This window comes from Pseudorasbora parva, chromosome 7 (assembly GCF_024679245.1).
Source record: "Pseudorasbora parva isolate DD20220531a chromosome 7, ASM2467924v1, whole genome shotgun sequence".
Classification (NCBI taxonomy): domain Eukaryota; kingdom Metazoa; phylum Chordata; class Actinopteri; order Cypriniformes; family Gobionidae; genus Pseudorasbora; species Pseudorasbora parva.
In genome coordinates, this window is record NC_090178.1 from 14683092 (window position 1) to 14702188 (window position 19097).

Below are 19097 nucleotides of genomic sequence, written 5' to 3' on the forward strand. Positions count from 1 at the left end.
GCCTCCCTAATTGGTTGATTCATTAATTATTTCTAGCCTAATGTTTTCATGAGTACTCAATGTGCGCACATGTGTGCGTTTGAGTCAGTAGTGACCAACTGAGGAGTCTATAGATAAGAGCTTGTCAAGCCTGTTCATTGTAAAGCATGTCCCTGTAATCCTTAAATGAATTGAGGAAGGTAGAAATTAAAAAGCAACAGTTGTTGTATTATGTTTTCAGAGCCGGTTTAGCCCATGTTTGGGAGTCGATAAGGTTATATTACCCAGAGCACGACTGCATATAAAAAACTGAATTCAAAGAGAAACATGAGCTGGTGTGAATCAGCTTGTTCAAAGCACAAACAGTACTAGCCTTTCTGGATCCCAGTGCTACTTCATCTCTACAGCAGAGTTAGCATTTAATGGTGCATCTTTTTTTCTTCTTCTTTTTTTAGTTGGTGAATCAAAAATAAAACACTTTACTTCTGTTCCAAAAATCTAGCTTACTTGGCAAAATATTATCGAGGCATTTTTTTGCCTTTAAACTGATGTGAAGCCATTTAAAAAAACACTAGTAGCAAAATTATGTTTTCACAATAGCATATTTGTGGATATAATAGGCAATCCCAGAACGCATTGTGACAAAATGACTGAAAATGTTAGCTAAGATGGCTTATAGAGTGCAAATGTCAAGAACTTTTTATTTACTACTGAGAAAAACTAATCAATTGATAGAAATATTTAGTCCAAATTAAATTTTTGTAGAGTTCAAACTGATTGTGTGTTATAGTACACCTCAAGACCAATTTATACGTATTAGTACAAGGTGACTAATTCTTATGAATTCGTACAAACTCACTTTAAGGAATTTGTAGTATTTGTCTATACTGCAGTGATCGGTAGGTTTTAGGGGTGGGGTCAGTGGTAGGTCATTCATGCGAAATCGTACGAATTGACCAACTCATCAAATAAGTACACATTTCTGTGAGATCGTGTTGTATGGTAACATCAGTAATGAGTACACTCTAAAAAATTCTGGGTAAAAAACAACCCAATGTATAGTCAAATATAGACTAACCCATCAGTTTTTTTTTTTTTTTTTTACCCAGCAATTGGGTTGTCTTAAGCAAATATTTAACCCAACCGCAGGATTAAAACAACCCAATCGCTGGGTTAAAATAACCCAATTGCTAGGTTAGTCCATATCTGACCCAACATTGGGTTAAAACAACCCAGCATTTTACTTTATTTTAGGGTTATTTTTAATAACAATATTTTAAGGTTCAGTTATTAACTATTAACTAGTTGCTTATTAGCATGCATATTACTAGGATACTGGCTGTTTATTAGTATTAATAAAGTACATATTAGCGCCTTATTCTACATCCCTTAATCCTACCCAATACCTAAACTTAAATGTTTCAAAAACGACCTTACTAACTTTAATAAGCACTAAATTAGGAGTTTATTGAGGGAAATGTCGCAGTTAATAGTGAATGTGTTCCCCATCCTAAAGTGTTACCATATATATTTTTGTATTGTGTTTGTCCCTTTCAGGGCTGCTTGACTTGGTTCATGGCTTAACACTCTTTATTGCACAATATTTTGAAATCTCTAAAGAAAAAAACTGAATGGGAAGAATACTGTACTTTTGCAACCAAGGCTGTTGGAAAAAAGTCGAGTCTCATGTAAGGAGCCATTTGTGCCCCTTATGTGAGTGACAGTTTGTGGAGTTGCCATATGAAAAGCATTTCTAACTATTCACTTACAAGTTCCATTTCAATTGGGACGCTTCTGTAGGAGATAACTGTTTGTGTAGACAGTAAACAGTGAGGCGGCTCTATATGTTTCGAAACAGCATCTATCAATAACTTTGATAAAATTCTATTTAGAATGTCATTTTGACACAAGTGACACTAATAAGAGGTTAGTTGCCCTGGAGGGTGTCTTTAGCAGACATGGCTGATGATTCATCAAGCACAGAAAACCCTCTTTTCAGTTTCGCTATTGAAATATTGATTGATAAGTCTCCGTATGATGTGTCATCTCCCTTCAGTGTTTCTAAATGAGCCATTTCTCATTTCCACCCAGACTCTTGTGTGCCTATATTGGTGGTAGATGACAGGTCAGTAATCTCAGATGGAGACAGAAGAAGATGTTCACGCAGGGAGGGTTATATTGGTCACGGGAGTGGGTACCGAGCACTTCCTGAATAAAATGCAGCCCACACACACTTTCAGAGATTGCTTTGTATAAACTTTAGTCTGTTTGTTCCTGTCTGCTGCACTCTAAACCTTATTCTTGCTATTTTTCACATTTGTTACTCAATGAATCTTGATGTTCAGGAGAGCGGGTTTGTGACAAGAACATAAACTTAAAAAACAAGAACTAAATGGGAAACTATAGCCTGGGTAACTGTCGCACTGGATAGTTCTAGGAACTAACCCCCAAGAGTGGTTCCCCTTGAGATATGGGAACACTAGCATGGTTCTACCTGGAAGACCCAAATGTCACGACATTCATTAATTATTTATCTAGCCAATCATTATTCGCCATCTGTAGTATGGGAGAGCGGGGCACAACCTAGCGTTTTTTGACTGTCTCGGATTGTGTAAATCCACTGGGGTCTAGAGTATTTATTTTTTCCCACATTAAATGCACACATATCTAGTACAGTTAAGTGGTTTTGTTTCATAAATACAGTGTATACCCTTTTCTTGATTTACCCCGAAGGAATGGAAGTGAAATGTGACAACATGCCCCAATTTTGGATTTTGACAACAAACACATTGCTAAAAACATCGTTAAAAACAGAATAATAATGAATAATTTCTGAACATTGACTCTCAGTCCTTATTTACCCTTTTCTCGTTGTTTCTCAAAAGAATTCATAAAATTATAGAATATAATAGTTCTAATAGGGGCTCATTGTAACGCATTGTTACAACACCTGTGCGACCGGGATTTAAAACATGGCTCGCGTCTTCTGCTGTTAGGTCAGCATCAAAGAACCATCTCAACTGTTAAAGATTCAAATAATATCAGATTTGTCTTATTTTAAATAAAAACAAAAAAACAGAGATGAAAAATAAACTTAAGTAAGTAATTTACTTTTGCTATGGTAAAATAAATGTAAAATAAATATCTTCCAAATATATATATATATATAAATATATTTTATATATAATATACATATATATATATATATATATATATATATATATATATATATATATATATATATATATATATATATATATATATATATATATATATATATATATATATATATATATATATATATATATATATATATATATAATAATAATAATAATAATAAATTTTATTTATAATGCACTTTATATTAAACAAAATCTCAAAGTGCTACAGAATTTAAAAACAAAAACAAAACAATCAACAACAATAAATAAATAAAACCGAAAAATAAAATAAAATAAATTAAACAAGTAGCAAGTCAATTAAAAGTCAATTAAAAGCTCTGCTAAAAAGGTGGGTTTTAAGACCACGCTTAAAAGTATCTATAGTCTGTGGAGTCCGCAGGTGGTCAGGGAGAGCATTCCACAGACTGGGGGCTGCAGAGCAGAAGGCCCGATCCCCCATAGTACGGAGATTGGCTGTGGGAGTTTTGAGGCGATACAGCGAAACAGAGCGGAGGCTACGAGTGGCTGTTTGTGTGGTGAGGAGTTCCTTGAGATAGGAGGGAGCATCACCATGGATGCACTGGATTATATATATATATATATATATATTTTTTTTTTTTCTATATGTAGTGTTGATATGGCAACTAGTAAATACACAAAGTTTCGTGTTCCTGGCAAGTGTGGAAACTGTTAAACCATGCGTGTTACAACTAAACCTGTTTTGGTTGTACCCCACGCTCCCCTAAGTTCTGTTTCAACCCATTACTACGTTCACAGATACTGACGCCGCCGTTCAACCCCATTCTCCCTACCCTCACAAGGTCGGTAATCAGGGGAACAGGGAGTAGGGTTCCGCTCCAGCCTTCATCTTCAGGCAGGAACTGCAAGCATCCGCTACCTTCCGGATTTGGACTATGGATGGTGCCTACGCCAAAGAACTTTATCATTTCATCTATTCGATAGTCATTGTACACTGTCAGAAAAAAAGGTACAGTGCTGTCACTGGGGCGGTACCCTAAGGTACAAAAGTGAAAAGGTACATCTTTGTACCTTACTCACCCCCAAATGGTACATATTAGCACCTTAAAAGGTACATATCAGTACTTTAAGAGTGCAGATTAGTACCTTAAAGGTGAACTATGTAGTATTTTTGCAGTAAAATATCCAAAAACCACTAGGCCGGTGTTATATATTTTGTTCAGTTGAGTACCTAAAATATCCCAGAAGTTTCCAACTATTTGTAAATTGTGAGAAAATTGCTATTTTAACTAAGGACAGGGACGTTTCAACATTGCATTTGAGGGAGTCGCCTGTCAATTGCGTCATATCTGCAATACCCTCGGTTTCGGCTTTTATTTCGCAGGAGCGCTTTACTCTTAGCAGTGTGAACAAGTAAACGCACGGAGTAAAGTCATAACATCGTTTTGAACACACTTAAATGTTTCTAATATGATAAACAGAGCTACATTACCTCAAAACCATAACCGGAAGAGTGGATCTGTGCAGGCGCCCAGCGAATGTGTCCCGTCCCGTCATAATAAAAGTCCCGGTATTCGCGAGGCGGGTATTTGTTTAACAATCGCTCCAGCAGCTGTGATCAGGTCCAGAACACTCGGTTCTGCTCTGCTTCACACTACAGTAACGTTAATAACCGCATGCATGAACGTGATTTCTGCCCGAGTCCGATTTTCCACCGGCTGTGATGAGAAGACCACATCTCCCAAGATGCTGCGCTCACACTTTGCGTCATCAAACTACGCATTTGTTTTGAATAGGCGCCCTCCAGTGGACGGAAAGCTGCATAGTGCATCTTTAAAGGTACATAATAGAACCTTAAAGGTACATATTAATACCTTTTCGGTTTTGTACCTTGGGTACCGCCACTGTTTTTTCTGACAGTGTATACAAACTGTTAATTAATCTTTTTCAAATGTTATTCTCGCCTCCTGAGTCTTTCGGGTAGAGCTACACGTTCCCCTATAGGGCTATTTTCCTGGTAGGATTGACACCGTCATAGGAACGTTTGTTGTGATGTTTATTTTGATGGTGCTGAACACGTCTGAGCCTTGGCGCACAGCGCTCATATTCTCCATCTTCATTAGTTTACAATCTGTTTGTCAAGCCTTTCGCATGCGTTCAGCCAATCAGCGTACACTTGCATTACTGGTAGTCCCTATTGTGCTCGGTTAGACCCTATACTCTAAAAAAGGAACTAATTTCGTTCCACCAAAGGCGTTTCTACTACTAAAGTCGTTCCCAGTTCCTGCTGTGCAAGCCAAAAAACATGTACTTCCGGCATTAGTTCTAGGAACTATGAAAAGGTTCCTCCAGTGCGAAAGCCCCTATAATGATATGGTACAACAGCTCCTACAGGTTTAATTATACCAGGGAGCGACTGCGCTCCACCCAGCTCATTTAAAACAGGCAATTTTGCTGTTACCAGAAATAGAAAGAAACACAGGGTTGAAATGAATGCAAGTCAGGAAGGTGGGATGAAAGATTACAAGTTGATAGCATGTTAGAGCTCGTGTTAATCCTTTTAAAAGGCCACCTAACAGAAAGACGAATAAAAAAGTGCAGGAAAAGCGAAGACAAATTCATCACTTCCTCGCTCAGGTTTCCAGCTTCTTTCCATGCAAACCCACCGTCACCTCCCTCTCCACACCTCACGGCGGCGACCAGCACCAAATCAAATCAGAAAAGATAAACAAAACTTCATTAGTTCCTCCAGCTAGGCGGAGGTGAGGTCTACAGTGTTCCCCTCAGCTGAGCCTGCCCTGCTTTAACCCCGCTGTAACTCCCCCGCTTCTGCTTTCGTTCTGCTCTCCTGTGTGGTGAACCGCACATTTGTTTTTAATTGGGAAGGGAATTGACTTTGCATTTGAATCAATGTTCTCACTTGTACATGCGCATTGGAACAAGACAACTCATTTGGATTATTCAAAGTTAATAATTGGCTGACTTTCCTGCGAATCATGGAAGCAAGGACATAACTGAGTCTTTGTGTGTTTCTAGCTGATTATCATACAGCAAGTGTGTTTCTAAGCACAATTCTCTGCGGAAAATGTCTTTTTGTGATGTTATTCTTGCCTTGGTATTATAAGAGATGTCATTTGTTTAAACTTCGACACTCGATATAGCCTAATACACAAATGGTCACACTACTGATAATCATTAAAGTACTTTCACAGATTTTAAGAATAACACTATCATTTCACAGACCAGTAATGCAGTAAATGCTTCCCAGGCAATGTAGAATTGAATCTTAATAATTCAAATGGCACAACTGCATCCTGCGTAAGAGAGGCTAATCACTGTGATGAAGAGCACCTAATTATAATTCACCTAAAATGTTACATTCTGTGCTCAACACCTGAACATTTTCTATGTTCTGTTGTAATTGAATGTGATGCCATTATTATTATTATTATTATTATTATTATTATTATTATTATTATTATTATTATTATTGTTACTATTATTTTTACTATTATTGTTACTATTATTATTATTATTTTTTTTTTATTTTTATTTTTTTTCTCAACATACATTATTTGGCCAAAAATATTGGGACACCCCTCCAATTCACTAAATGTAGGTGTTTCAATCACTTCTATGGCCAAAGGTGTATAAAATAAAGCACCAAAGCATGTAGACTGCTTCTAAAAAAACATTTTAGAAAGAATTGGTTGCTCCCAGGAGCTCAGTGAATTCAAGTGTTGTAGCACGATAGATTGCCACTTGTGAAGTAAGTCCATTCATGAAATGTTCTCACTACTAAATATTCCACGGTCAACTGTTAGAGGTATTATAACAAAGTGGAAGTAATTGGGAACAATACGCGACTCAGGCACAAAGTTGTAGGCCACGTAAAATCACAGAGCAGTGTTATACGTGTTATATGCACAGTGTGCATAAGTTTGCCAACTTTCAGTAGTCAGTAGCTACAGACCAAACTTTGTGTGGCCTTCAGATTAGCTCAAGAACAGTGCTTCACGCAATGGGTTTCCATGACTGAGCAGCTGCATCCAAGTCTTACATCACGAAGTGCAATGCAAAACATCGGATTCAGTGGTGTAAAGCATGCCGCGACTGGACTCTAGAGCAGTGGAGACGTGTTCTCTGGAGTGATGAATCATACTTCTCTGTCTGGCAATCCGATGGATAAGTCTGGGTTTGGCAGTTGCCAGGAGAATGGTACTTGCCGGACTGCATTATGCCAAGTGTAAAGTTTGATGGAAGGGGGGATTATGGTTTAGGGTTGTTTTTCAGGGGTTGGGCTTGACTCCATAGTTCCAATGAAAGGAACTCTTAATGCTTCAGCATACCAATACATTTTGGACAATTTCATGCTCCTAACTTTATTGGAACAGTTTGGGAATGGCCCCTTCCTATTCCAACATGACAGCACAACAGTATACAAAGCAAGCTCCATAAAGACATGAGCGAGTTTGGTGTGGAGGAACTTGTCTGGCCTGCCCAGAGTCCTGACCTCAACCGAAACTCCATTGGGAAGAATTGTGTGCCAAGAATTGAGTGAAGACTACGTGCCAGGCCATCTCATCCAACATCACTGTCTGATGTCAGAAATGTATAAAAAAAATCCCCTAAACATACTCCTAAACCTTGTGGACAAACTTTCTGGAAGAGAATGTAGGCCAACTCCATATTAAACCCTACAGATTAAAGGTGCAGTGTGTGAATTTTAGCGGCATTTAGTGGTGAGGTTGTGAATTGCAATCATAAACATTCACCCCTCCCTTTCGAAGCTGATAGAGAAGATATGGGGGCCGACACAGGACAAAAATGTTGTCGTCAGAGAGAGCAGAGAGTGACTAGCGGTCTGTTGAGATGTTTTTCGGTTTAGGAACTACTGTAGAAACATGAAGGAGCAAAATGGCGATTTCACTGTAAGAGGACTCTGTATATGTAGATAGAAATGGCTCATTCTAAGGTAGTAAAAACATAACGGTACATTATGTAAGGTCTTCATACTCCACAGAATAATGTAATTCAGCTTCAGTTTTTGGTAGCATTAACACTGGACACTTTGCTCTCTAATCTCTTTCTCCCTGGGAAAGTGAACATAAATGACAGAGTGGGTATGTTTATAATGGTGCTCTGGTACACTGTGTGCTTGGACATTGTTTTTTTGTGAATGTGTATGAGTCACACATGAATTTTGCTCACGTGGGCTGCAAATCATTTGAAAATAGTCTGACAGAACATCCTAAAAGCATTGTAATATTATGTATTGTGTACATCAAAACACAATGACGACAAAAACAATAATAATATTTGTTTTTTCTCTTCACAGATAGCATTGAAGATTGCATTCAGACCACCTCATCACACGTGGAATCAGCCAATCAGGAGCTTGCAAAAGCCAGTCATTATCAGGTATGTCATTGACTTCTTGGAAAGTTACTGTATTATGGTACACAAAAAGCAGTTTGGTATGTAAAAAGAGTCTCTCTGTAACAGTCTATGAACACAATTATTGTAGCAGGTTTATTTATTAGTTTCAGTTGACATCATGCACTGAGATTTTCAACATGCTGTCATTCATTAGCTGCTCACTTCAGTAATCACCCTTCACCAATTACCTGACAGCTAGACCATAAACCTATTTGAAAATGCATTTGTTCACTTGCTCTGTTTGAGTATTAAGTATTGCGTTTGTAGAAAAAATTAAATGCTGTGTCTATTTACACCAAGTGCAAATAGCGTGCCTTATTGGCAAGTGCTATCCGCACTAGCTCTGTCTAACAATGCCTGTTTGGGAAAAACAAGATTAAGAAAATAACAACCATATTTCAACGTTTTCAGTGGTGTAGTCAGTAAAGCATAAGGCTTAGGTTTTAATGCAATTAACCCAGGTTCTAATCCGCCTTTTTCCGAGCTTGCTCTTCTCTCTTTTCCTATCACATATCATATCGGAAAAGCATTTACTTTCAATAAAAAATAAGAAAATGTATAGGGAGAGCTTTTATTGTCCCATTTATGTGGCAACCATTTAATATCACTCTTTTTACTTAGTAAATTGCATCTACAGCTATATTCACTGAGTATAAAAATAATTTATTTGCCATTTAAACTTGGTGTAAATAGCATATTTCGCTATTTGCACTTAGTAAATAGACATTCCATTGAAACACTTGTAGTGTAAATAGCCACTGCCAAAAAAAAAAAAAAAAGACAAAAAAGTGTCTGTATTACATCTTTGTCTAATCTGGTGCCATGCATAATTTCACATTTAGTGGTTGTTTTTATCCATATTGACTTAAATTTCATTTAAAGCATTGTATTTAATTTAATTTAATTTAATTTAATTTAATTTAATTCAATTCAATTCAATTCAATTCAATTCAATTCAATTCAATTCAATTCAATTCAATTCAATTCAATTCAATTCAATTCAATTCAATTTTATTCTATTTTATTTATTTTATCCAATCTAATCTTGAACATGGTGGTTCCAAATACTGACACAGATGAATTGATAAATGATTAAACATGCAGTAAAACACCTCGAACATTCAACAATTTTAAACAATTCTTCATCTCAAATGTGTCACCTCAGCTATATATATATATATATATATATATATATATATATATATATATATATATATATATATATATATATATATATATATATATGACTTCCCCATTCTGCCTTTTAGAAATCATTTCATTTCTCTGTTGTCCAGTCATACTGTATATGTAAGACACTCAGAGCATGCATGCACCTTTTTTCAACCCCACACATACTTTGTCCTTTGTTTTCTTATATTCCTCTATGATTAGAGGAGTTGGTGTTGGTTTGGCATTTCGCATTGTTCTTCTCTGGAGTTACAGTAAAAACTCTGGCTAATGGGTGGTCATGCATGTGTGTGGTCACATGTTCATGCGTGTATGTTTCTACCCATTCACTGATTCCCATCCACGTGAGTGTTGATGCAAATATAAAAGTCCCAAAGGGTTGCTTTAACAGTCCTCTCCTGGCCGTAGTTTTCTCGCCTCTTCCTTCCTCCACTTACAAGAGCGCAAGAGAGTAAATGAGTGAGTAGCAACAGCTTTTGGATTAATTGTCATTTCATTATCTCAAGGAGAGCTCAGCCGTGACCAAACTCACGCAGAGCAATTTAGCACTTCGTCGGTCCCGCTGCCGCCCACCCCGAGGGGAGGAGGGAAGCGCGTCTGGCTTAGGGCACTACCCCATTTCCTTTTAAACATCTCCCATAAACCCACAGTGTTGAACATTACGCACGCAAGTCAATTAAAAATAGCAAGTCATTTTCTTTCTGTGGCCCAAAATGTCAGTTAAACGAACGCAGGAAATAAATTGAATCTATAATCCATCAAGCCAAAAGCAGTTCCTTTCCGCTCATGGACGGTCTGTAAATGACAAGAATGATGTTGTATCAGCCCCATCAGAGTTCAATGGACCACGATGGAACATGATTGTTCATTACCATGCTGCTGCTCCAAACTCTAAACTCAAATGAACAGACAGTGAACAGAGTTCACACCATAATACACAGACTCCAGACTTCAATTACCATTATTCATTTTCTCACTCTGTCCATTGCAAAACCATTTTGTGATGTGGAAAAATGCTTTACTGGGTGCTCTTAACTAAGTGAACCTCGGTTAAGTTTATTCAATTCAATTCTACGGTCAGGAAGTAATTTTTACAAGTCTTTTACAATTTTTATGTCTCTTTTTCTGTAACTAGAAATACTGCATTTATATGGCAATCTAAATCTAAATTATTATTGTACATATTAACTAGTTTTACAGTATATATCATATGCAATACTCTACATACAGTTGTGGTCAGTAATATTGGCACCCTTGGATCAAAGATGGCAGTAAAATAAATCTCAATTGTTTATCCTTTTGTTTATCCTTTCATTAAAAAAAATCACTAAAATTTAACTTTTCATTGAGGTAAAATAATTTGAAGTGTTTCTGCAAAACATGTTGGCCACAATTATTGGCACCCCTAGAATTTTGTGTATGTAAGATCTCTGACATATATTCCAATTAATATTTACTTTTTTAGCACACCAAAACTGTCTAGCTATGACTTCTTGTTTCACAGGAGTATAAATAGTAAATTGTAGATATTAGTTGAGTCTTGGAGTCAGAAAGCCAAAACAAAAAAAGCAAACAACCCCTATATCACCACATGTTGTTTGGGAGGATTTCAAGGAAAATCCTCCATCCTCATCCAAAAACAAACTCCAGCATATTCAGTTGTCAGGTATGACCACAATTTCAAAAGGGACCTAGTTCTATGGTCTGATGAAACCAAAAAAAGAGCTTTTTGGTAGTAAACCACCAGATGAGTTTGGTGCAAACAGAAATAAATAGTTAAAGGGTTAGTTCACCCAAAAATGAAAATTCTGTCATTAATTACTTAACTTAATGGCGTTCAACACCCACAAGACCTCCGTTCTGTTTGTTGAAATCAGATGGCCCATCACTATATAAGTCGTTATGTATTTTTTTGTTTGTTGTTATTTTCTTTTTTCTTTCTTTTTGCTCACAAAAACTATTCCAGTCACTTCATAAAATTATTGTAGAGCCACTGTAGTGAGATGGCCTTTGTAACGACATCTTTAGTGCCTTACATGGGTCTTGAGAGAGGAAATTACATTGGTGTCAATGAAGGACTGTCTGAGCCATCGGATTTCAACAAAAATATCTTCATTCGTGTACCGAAGATGAATGAAGGACTTTCGGGTGTCAAACAACATTGGGGTAAGTAATTAATGACATAATTTTCATTTTTGGGTGAACTAACACTTTAAATATACTGTTGGATCTTTAATGATGTGGCCCTTTTTTTTTTTGCTGGAGGTCCTGGAAGTCTTGTTGAGATACATGGTATCATGCAAATATCAACAGATAACAAATTAAAACCTGACCAACTTCTGCTAGAAATCTTATCATGGGCCGTGGCTGGATCGTCCATTAGGATAATGATCTAAAACAAATATCAAAATCAACACAAAAATGTCACTGAACACAAAATAATGCTTCCACCATGACCGCATTCCGCATTTAAATCTGTTCAACTTAAAAATGTTTAGCTTCACAAGTTTTCTTAATTCTATTAGATACAAATGTGGATGCATGCATACAAATGAAGTGGTTTTCAAGGGGTGAGGAAACATTTGAATAGTAAAAATTCCATTGCTAAGATAAGACAAAAATGTTTTTTAGATAAAACCCCAATCCATAATACAGCCAAATATGTATTAGAATGTACATGGTAATCTAGTAAAAAACAGTACTGTGACCACTGTTGTGCAACAAATGTATTCACATTTTTCACAGATTATTGCTTACACATAGCTCATATCGGGTGTGTACTAGAAAATGTCTTTGCATGTGTGGGCTGTGCTTGGCTGTATTTATGTCAGTTGGATGATCTCGTGGCCTGCAGAGTGTGACAGTGAGCGGGGTGTTGGATTATTATTTGCTATCTGGTTCTACATAAGCCGCATGCTGTCCCGATTGCACTGAATCCGTGCAGACCAGACGGCTTATTTGAGTGCCCAGAGCAGATTCACTGCTTCAGCATACCCTCCATAACCCTCCCACCCACACACAAAAACATAAGGGAGACAAAGTGTGATCTAAGGGGGCAGAATGAAATTCAATTTATTAGTATCACTATTACTGTTGCGGATACTTTGGGTTTGGGACTTGATGATACCTCAAATCATGTAGTTTGTGGAGGAGAGGTGTGCTATTACTTTCTGAGCTATCAGACATTTGATTTTCACCTGGTAGATGATAAAATAGGCAAAAAATAAAATGTGATTTATTTATAGTGATGGAGGGATCCGAGTTATATCTGGAGACCATTATATATATACTAGTCGCCTTTGACTAGTTGGGGTTTAAAAGACACGTATGCCTGGTTTCAGAGACAGGGCTTAGATTAAGCCAGGATAAGGCCTTAGTTCAATTAGGACATTTAAAGGTGCTATCGAATGGAACACTGTATTAACCTTGGCATAGTTGAATAATAAGAGGAGCGTTCGAGCATTCACGCTTGCGGTTTCCAGATTTCAGTCATTTAAATCCCGCAATCAATGCTTTTCTGTTAAAAGAACACGTATTCTATCCGTGTTTTACTTAAATGTGCAATCTGGCAACCATGTGCAGATGCGGATGATCTGAAAACACTAATAAACAAGTAAGCTAATTTTCAGCAATCTCCATTTGAGATTTTCTGCTGAGTATTCACTCGGTATGTGTTTTGTCAGGAATCGCTGTTTGCGATTGTGTTTGCTGAATAACTGTACTTGTTTGAGCTACTGAAATGAGCCAGTCAGAGTAGAGCTCAGTTTATTATTCATGACGCTTCCAAATAAGGCAAAAACAGACCATTTTATTCTAGGGACTGCTTTTAGGGTTGTAAATGGACCTGTAAAACCGTATCTGGACTTTAACAAAATAATGAGTTTGTCTCATATTTGAGGAAGTTCGGATCATTTTTTCCCCTGTTTATTAAATAAAAGCTGCTTTGAAACATTTGTATCATAGATTAAGTCAACTGGACTTGATTTGACTATTATTTACTATTTTGTCTTGGAAAAAGTACTCAGAAGAACAACCTATAGCACCAATTAGTAACCAGGGGTCTCATTTATAAAACTTTGCATAGATTTCATCCTAAAAGTGTACGTACGTACATAAGCTAGATTTTGAGTACGCACAAAAAATTCAGATTTATAAAACCATGCGTGCGCCAGAACCTGCGCAAAAATCCCTTTATAAATCACAGTCCGCAGCAGATTGTGCGTGCGTGCTTCTCCACCCTGTCTCCTCCCCGAAATCACTATATATGGAGCTTACAACACCTAGTTTTACTATGCATGACCTCATCTGCATATCATTTGCATGCATATTTCCATCCACGTGACACCACGTTTAACAGTGTCAAAGGTATAAGACATTGAAAAATATTAAATACGGACTATAAATGCTATTTGGGCCTTACACATTACATTGCTGAATATCATTCAATATCCATTTTATGTTGTAGAATAAATATATCAAAATATCCATAAAACGTAAATAAATAAAGTGTTATTTTAGGCTAATTAAAAATATTTTGTTAATTTTAAGCACTTCAAATCAAATAAAATAAAATTAATGCTGCTTTGCTGATAATGTCATTAGATGAAAACTCGTTCTCTCCTTATTCTGCCACTGCCGTAATCCTCCAACAGTGCCAGCAGTTCCATCATGAAGCATTACATACCCGGGTCACCGGAGGATTTATGTTTTTAACAAATAGAATGATCGTTAACACCTTGACAAAATCACAGAATGTATTTGTGGCGGGAAATTGAAGACAAAAATGTTATAGTGAACACATGCTTCTTCATGACTGTTTTGTAATGAACACCGTAATAGTTAGGACTGATGATGAGTAGCGATTGTGCTTCATGACTGTATTTGCAGACTTTGACATTTTATGAAATATGTAGCCTACATTAAGGAAAATACTTCGTTCTTACACTGTGTTGTGCAGATCTCTAATAAAGGGGTTTCCCCTTCAGTCGGTCATGTTCGACGTATGTCGGAACTAGACCGACGAATTGGGATCTGACCTCAGAGATCTAACCACTTTGAGTGTATAAAAACGAGCCAATTGGAGATTGGCATGTGATCCGCACATTCCACGCTCCGCCCCGCAGCGCGGGTATAAATAGGAAGTGGAATGGCAGATCAATGCTTTCTACTTCGGAGCCGAACAGTACTATTGCTGTTTCCACAAAGAGTGTATAAATGAGTCTCGTGAGAGAAGGAGAACTGCCAGCACGGGTGAAATGGCGCTTCAGCGAGTGATCGTCAGTTGCAATCGTTTGCATTCACAAAAAGAGCTTTTGTTGGTTCGCTGGGCGTTTTCCCAAACTTTAGTGCCACACACAGGCTTTTCACTGTGGACTGTGTGCTGGCCGCGGTCATCTCCCTGAGTGCTTCAGCACATCTAAAGGAGCAGTTTTTCCATTCTAAAAGAGCAACACAGTTTGACCCTGCGTCTTTTTCAAGATGTCATTCAAACTGTATATTCCTGGAAAGCAACTGTTTCCTGTCATCGTTGACAGCCACGATCACATGTGAGATTGCGATCGTGGGTGATTCATGTTCTCGCAGAAGAACATGGTCACGTCGGCGCGTTGTTCGTCTCACCCTTCTCATAAAAGGCTTCAGTGTTCAACGCGCCATGTGCCGTTGAGCGGCCAGTTAAAGATGGAATTGCTGATCCTAAAAAAGAAAAAGGGTCTTAGCGTTTAGCCCCCTCTATGAGGCGCCTCTATGCACTGAAGTGGAACCTGTTCGTTTAGTGGTGTTCTTCCCGTCAGGAAGACCCCCAAAGGTGTTAGATTGGTGTCGTGCTTTCCTTCCTGCAAGACGGGTTGGAGCGAAGGCTGTTTCCCTCCACCCTCAAAGTGTACGTCGCCGCAAAAGCGGCGTACCACGACGCAGTTGACGGTAAGTTCGTGGGGAAGCACAACCTAATCGTCAGATTCCTCAGAGGTGCGAGGAGACTAAATCCTCCTCGCCCAACCTCGATACCCTCTTGGGGCTTAGCTCTAGTGCTCAGAGCACTTCAGAGCCCTCCCTTCGAGCCCTTGGAGTTAATTGAGCTTAAAATTTTGTCAATGAAGACAGTGCTCCTGACGGCATAGGCCTCTATCTAGAGGGTAGGGGACCTGCACGCACTTTCGGTCAGCGAATCGTGCCTAGAATTCGGGCCTGGTAACTGTCACATTATCCTGAGACCCCGGCCCGGATAAGTTCCCAAGGTTCCCACCACTCCCTTCCGGTATCAGGTGGTGAACCTTCAAGCGCTGCCTTCGGAGGAGGCAGACCCAGCCCTGGCTTTGCTGTGTCCAGTCCGCGCTCTTCGCGCTTACATTGACCGGACCCAAAGCTTTCGGACCTCAGAGCAACTCTTCGTCTGTTACGGAGGCCAGCAGAAGGGAAAGGCTGTCTCCAAGCAGAGGTTAGCCAACTGGATAGTGGATGCTATAGTCTTGGCTTACCAGTCCCAAGACGTGGCTTGCCCGTTTGGGTTGCGAGCTCACTCCACTAGGAGTGTAGCATCCTCCTGGGCGCAGGCTCAAGGCGCCTCGCTGACAGACATTTGTAGAGCTGCGGGCTGGGCGACACCTAACACTTTCGCTAGATTCTATAGCCTCCGTGTAGAGCCGGTATCTTCCCGCATCCTCGCCCCTGGTGGCCTGGAGCGCTAAGTGCCCATTCTAAGTGTCGGCTTGCAACGCCACTCGCGCCCTCTGGGCCGAATATGTGCGTCTATCGTCTCCAGTTGTGTTTCCCGGGAAACCGGCTAACCCTCAAGCTCCTCCGTCACCCCATGAGGTGTCAGACGTTGCGGACCGTCTGACGCTAGGCCTGCACCCGTATGCTTGTGGAACGTGGCTGTAGGCTGGGTCTCATATGTAGTGGTTCCCTCACGGCAACCCCATATGTGTATTTTCCATGGTACCAGCTACCCTAACGGCTAGCTCCGTGTCTTTCCCTTGACAGAGCCCGCTCTGTCGTCTCTGGGCGTGTTCTTTCCCCCCTAAACACGCCAGAGACTGCCATATGTTGCACTACCCTGCCAGGTTAGTCCTTATGTGTATTACGCCACCAAGCCTTCTCTGAAGGACGTGGCCCCACAGCGTACCTTCTCCCAAAACGGGCACGCTTCCCAGCGTTCAGTAGCCACTCTGAGTGGGTCTCGCAGAAACAGCAGTGACTGACCTCCCTGCTTGGAGCCCTGACTTCCGTACCATACTAGACGGTCCAGTGCGCTCAAGCAGGACGCTGGAAGGGCCAGTATCCTGGCGTTTTCCAGAGGGATCCCAATTCGTCGGTCTAGTTCCGCCGTACATCAAACGTGACCGACTGAAAGGGAACGTCTCGGTTACGTATGTAACCCTCGTTCCCTGAAGAAGGGAACGGAGACGTACGTCCCGTCGCCAGGTACTGTGCTCCCGCTAGGAGCCCAGTCACTAATTCGGCTCCTCAGCAGAAAAAAGCATTGATCTGCCATTCCACTTCCTGTTTATACCCGCGCTGCTGGGGGGCGGAGCGTGGAATGTGCGGTTTGTATACACTCGAAGTGGATAGGTCTCTGAGGTCAGATCCCAATTCGTCGGTCTAGTTCCGACGGACGTCTCCGTTCCCTTCTTCAGGGAACGAGGGTTACATACGTAACCGAGATGATTTCATGCTATTCTGTATCACATGTAGTCGCGCCATCTCCTCCTGCGCTCCCGTTGTAGACAATGTGACTAAGGCAGCGATATATTATTTTAATACATTTTGAATTACGTTTGGATTTTACTAGATGCATATAGACTAAAACAATCAGCACAAATAACACTATTTGATTTAATCTTCATGACAATGTGGATATAATGTATGAAATGGAGTGAAAATGAAATGTCATTAATTAATTCTTATAATCGGTCTTTTCATATTTATTTTCTACAATCTAACTTCAGATCACGACTTCACCGTCTGTGTCGCCAATTCCGTTTATCTCCAGAATGTGCGTATGCACTGCTCAAAGTTTGCTTAAAGATGCGCATATTCTCCCGCCAAGTTTGTTTTTTATAGATCACAACCTTTGCGTGGGAACTGGTGTACGTACGTTTCCAGCCCTGTTTTGTGCGTACGCACGCTTTATAAATGGGAGCCCAGAACTTTAAAAACTACTTTGAACAACTTAGCGTCTGTATACTGTAGCAATGCCCTGACAACATTTTTGCATGATAAAGCATCACTCACATTTTCTCCTGAATATGTAAAATGTTTATTTTAATATTTGCTTTACATTGGTGCATTTTCCACTCTTATCGAAATAATTTAGTGAGTGAAAAAATAGGCCTATATTTTAACGAGGAAATATCTTTGTGGTTTACTCGTTTTTTAAATATTGTTTTTTTTTTTAATTTTTTTTTTAAGTGAATTGCTCTTTATGTTGAAAATCTGTCAGTGTTGTGTAATGAATACAGAAAGCAGCTGATCAGTGCTATGTCATGCTGTGATCAGGCACAGCAATGCAAATCAATCATGAAGTGTAATTTAGGTAATGGTGATGAATGGAGTTTAGATGGTGGTGATGACTGCCACATAGGCCTGTCTGTAATATTGGAGCTGAAGTGGAATGAATATGTATGTGAATGAGGGGATGTTATGGAGAGTTTAGCATAGGAACATTATTCTTCATGAGTTGGACTGTGGCAATGTTGGGATGTTGCCAAACTCGCTTCTGCTAATAATGCAATAGCCTACATTACTTATAGAACTACACTACAGCGATTGAACCAGACGGCAAAACCGTGGTACTTTTACTGATGCAGATATTAAAGGTGTCATGAATTGACTTTTTTTTATACTGTTGTCTGAGGTCAACTAATGACATTTGCGTTGTTTTTACATTAAAAAACATTGTTTCTATGTGTGTGCCGCACTGAAGACTTGGAAGTAAACACCCTCTGCTATGATTGGATGAGATTTGCATATTTAATAAACTTCAACTCACAGATGATTCCCAGATGTGGGAATTGTTTTGAAAGCGTCTTGGAAAATGCTCAAAGGGCTCGCAAAATGTCTTTGAACAAACACAATGATTCATCTCTTACCCACCTGCGATTGATTGGAATGGGTTTTTTTTATTATTATTACTTGACCCACCTGATCGGTGAATATATCCGCAAACACACACACACACACACACACACACACACAGCTTTACAGAGACTTGATGTGCTATAATTATAGCTGTGATATAATATGTGTAGTATTTTTGCTAGAATAATATGTATGGTGGCTCTGAGTTGTCAAAACGTCTCCGAAAATGCGTTTTTACGTATGCAAAAATGCAGAAAATCTAACCTGTTCTGA

The 19097-nt window shown here is 39.1% G+C and overlaps 1 protein-coding gene across 4 annotated transcripts in view; it reads left to right on the top strand.

Annotated features, from left to right (window-relative positions):
• The window catches only part of tsnare1 (T-SNARE Domain Containing 1), a 240590-nt gene that overhangs the window by 157689 nt on the left and 63804 nt on the right, over nucleotides 1-19097 (top strand). For all 4 annotated transcript variants that reach the window (XR_010906407.1, XR_010906408.1, XM_067448267.1 and 1 more), the window contains exon 10: nucleotides 8458-8540. Coding sequence is in view for 2 of the 4 variants with exons in the window: in XM_067448267.1 (XP_067304368.1) it covers nucleotides 8458-8540 (83 nt within the window). In the remaining 2 variants the exon portion in view is untranslated. The remainder of the gene's footprint in view (nucleotides 1-8457; nucleotides 8541-19097) is intronic.